The sequence below is a fragment of the Cenococcum geophilum genome, assembly GCF_001692895.1.
Source record: "Cenococcum geophilum 1.58 unplaced genomic scaffold K441scaffold_19, whole genome shotgun sequence".
Lineage (NCBI taxonomy): Eukaryota > Fungi > Ascomycota > Dothideomycetes > Gloniales > Gloniaceae > Cenococcum > Cenococcum geophilum.
In genome coordinates this window covers 1567162-1570656 of record NW_027137577.1, presented here as the reverse complement: position 1 = coordinate 1570656, position 3495 = coordinate 1567162, and the positions used below count along the sequence as shown (strand labels likewise).

General features: G+C 38.8%; 1 protein-coding gene across 1 annotated transcript; it reads right to left on the bottom strand.

The window, feature by feature from the left end:
- Positions 1–1381: 1381 nt before the first annotated feature.
- On the bottom strand, positions 1382–2283 carry K441DRAFT_718472 (uncharacterized protein; the record flags this gene model as incomplete). Its single annotated transcript, XM_067654008.1, has 1 exon — positions 1382–2283. A coding segment is annotated over exon 1 (811 nt), but the record flags the coding sequence as incomplete, so codon positions are not given.
- Between the last annotated feature and the right edge of the window lie 1212 nt (positions 2284–3495).

The following is a 3495-nucleotide window of genomic DNA, read 5'->3' as shown; positions in this document are numbered from 1 at the left end:
TAAATAGTTAGGGGTCTTAGTGGTTAATATATACGTATATACGCACGCGGTCTTTAACAGACTTTAATAAAATTTAATTAATCTAGCAGAACTTAGTAGAAGTTAATTAAGCTAGCAGAATTTAGTAGAATTTGGTTAAAGCGTTAGAATTTATCTATTAAGTGTTTTACTAAGACATTCCTACTATAACTAGGCTAGTCCCGTTATAATACCCCCCCTATTAGCTAAAGGTCTAAAACAATTTATAATTTTATTATGTGTTATATTTTTATATTAAGTAGTAGTATAGAGTTTTACTAGTTCTAATTATTAAATAGACTAATTAGAATTTTCCATCCCTAGAATAGAAAATCGCTATTAGCTTAATTAAGGTAGTAAGTAAAACTAATATCTTTATAGAGGGTCTTAGCAAGGCAAATCTAACTAATTAGATAACTTTAACTAGCGGTTAAAGTTCCTTAATATCTTGCGTATTATATAACCGTATTATAAATATTATAATATATTTTAAGTTCTTTTTAAATTCAAGCTTCTTGCTATTATATTTCGTGTATTTATATTAGGTAGCAGTTATTTACCTTTATATTATATTTATCTAGCTAGAGTATACTATAAAGGATAGTTCTTATAGAATTCTTTTACTAGGGAAGGCGTATTAGTTTTTGTATAATTACAGCACCTGTCGTACTAACCGCGTGCCTACGCGTTTGGTACGCTAGGTACGCGTTTACGCGTTTAGTGCACCAACCACCCGCTTACGCGTCTGGTGCACTTACAAAGCACTAAATAATTAGGGGGAGACGCATTAGTATATAGATTACGCAGTCTGCTTTAATACAAGAGACAGTCACCACCATCCAAAAGAGTATACGATACTACACGTATTTCATGCCCCTGGCTCTCAGGGGGCCTAATAAGTGGCCGAAATTGGCTCGTGCACCACCAACAAAAATGTATACATTTTAAGCTCAATATTGAGTCATCTGGCCGTCTGCTCTACGTACATCGTGTAATCTTTTAGTATAATAATGGTACATATGCTGAATACTCTTTTGGTCCATTTCCTCATGAAATATCCGTTCAAACCGTGTAAGGCCTGCCTTCTCTGTTAAACAGCGCTGCTTATGAAACTTTGCCTTCAATGGATGAGCTTCAGACTCGAGGATTGATAGATCTGGTGAGACACCTGGTAGTGTAATTACTGAATAGCCATTTCGCTTCAGCCAATCTCTCGTACCCTTACTCGTATGCGAAGAGTCTGCATCTTGACAGAGCGTTAAACCTTGAGAATGAAGATCAGGCATAAGCTGAGCTAGGATTTTCTTGGTGTATACAGCCGTAGTCATCTTGCCAACAGAGTTTGATACTTCGTACGTAAAAACCCTGCGGTAGTTGTACCCAATCGCTACAAATACGTTTAGAAGCTTAAGGTGGTTCTCCTCGCGTGCCTTTTCCTTCTCATCCTTTGTAGTAACGTGTTTGCGGTGAACATTCTCTGGTGTATAGCGGTACTTTCGGCCGCGCCTTCGTTTGATCTTCTTCGTGGTTTGTGGGCCAATACCGAAGTGAAATTCATCCGAGAAAACCACATCTTCAAAGTCCTTTGAATGAGGCCTTGTATCAAGCTGTATATCTACCCAATTAAGGCGCTCCTTTGCCTGCCTTGGGCTCAGCTCTTTTTCCTCAGCGCATACAGCAGTAATAAGATCTTCATCGCGTTTGCAGGCTTCACGGATAGCCCTAGCCTCGACCGTACGGTAGCCTCTTGGCTTGAAATGAGGGGTATTAGGTAGTGTAACACTTGCAGATTCTGCAATATCCTGCCACGGCTTGCCCTTTTCGTCGATAGATACCGTAGGATCGTCTAAATAGGCACCGATTGCGGCTGTATCTTTGCGTGTAACGTATGGCTTTCGACCACGAGGATCAGGTCCGGCATCCTCCTGATTATGAAGCGTTCGGGCTTGCTTTGAGCGGAGTATTTCGCTCTGTGTACGCTCAGGTATCCCAGTAATTTCGCGTACAAAATCTTTAGGAATCTGGATTCCTAGCTTCTGTTGAATAACCTTACACCATAGTACACCACATCGTGATGGCGTTTTCGGATGAGATAGAGGCTGTAAATGAAGCATCTCTGGTGGGGGTGTGAAATGACGAGCACGAGATTTGCGAGACCTAATAATACGACCCATATTGAAGAAGATTGGTACATTATTTGCCTAGGAAAATGGGTGAGAATCTATGTATTTATGTTCTTGTTGACGTGTGTGGCTTTTTAACCGCACGAGCCAATTTCGGCTGCTTATTAGGCCCCCTGAGAGCCTGGATACGACTCACTTATGCTATTAAATTAGTATAAATACTAATTAGTGAGCGCGCACAGATTAGTAATTACTTGACACCTCCCCTAAGCGATACTTAATAGCGACTACCCGTTTAATCCCAGTACGACCTACTAGAAGGTTGGAAGGTAAAGGATTATAGACTATTACTAACTCTGTATACTTATTTAAGTCTTAATACGGTTTACTAGAAGTTTATAAACGCGAATATAGACCTTTACGGAACCCCCTATCCTTAAACCTTAAACCCCTATTCCTACTACACCCTCCTTTAATACCTCCGACCTTTTTTTAGACCCCTTATAAAGACCCCTTACCCTTCTGTAAGCCACTACGGACCTATTAATTATCTTTACGGACCGTTATAAGACCTTATAGAAACCCCCTACCCTCTGCGAACCATTATGGACCTATTAACCGCCTTTACGGACCACTATAAGACCCTCCCCACCCGCTACGCACTATACTACATAGTATAGCAGACATAAGTAAGCAAATTAATAAAGGCTAAGAGAAGTAGAGTTAGGGAGTCAACCTTACGTCTATAAACAACGTTAATAACTATATTAAGTTTAAAGTCCTTAAATACGGACATTATAAGCTTATAAACGACGACCTATAGGAGCAATATAAGGAAGACTTTGCAGACTTTACGGAAGCTACTTTTAAGGCTTACAGCATTATACCTATCCGTAACCTACAAAACCTTTTACGTTACTAAGGTGTATAGGTTAAAAAGGACAAATAAGTCACTATTACACGGTCTCTATATAATATACTACGTAAGGAGGACTAAACGGAATGGACTAAAGAGTAGATTTTAGATTATATTAAAACCAGCAACCTCTTTACCTCCTTTAAACTTAATAGAATCTCTAGCCTTATAGCTAACCTATTTAACTAAATTCGTTCTATAAACCTAAGTAGTATTAGAATTAATCTTACTGGCTAAAGTATACCTAATACTTAAGTTACGGACCACAATACTACCGTAACCTAAATTACGGACCATAATACCCCTATAAACCAAAATACGGACTAAATTACCCCTATTATTTAAGCTATAGATCCGTAAACCATATATCCGCAAACTATATATCCGTAAGCTATATATCCGCAAGCCACAGATCTATAAGTTATAGATCCGCAACCT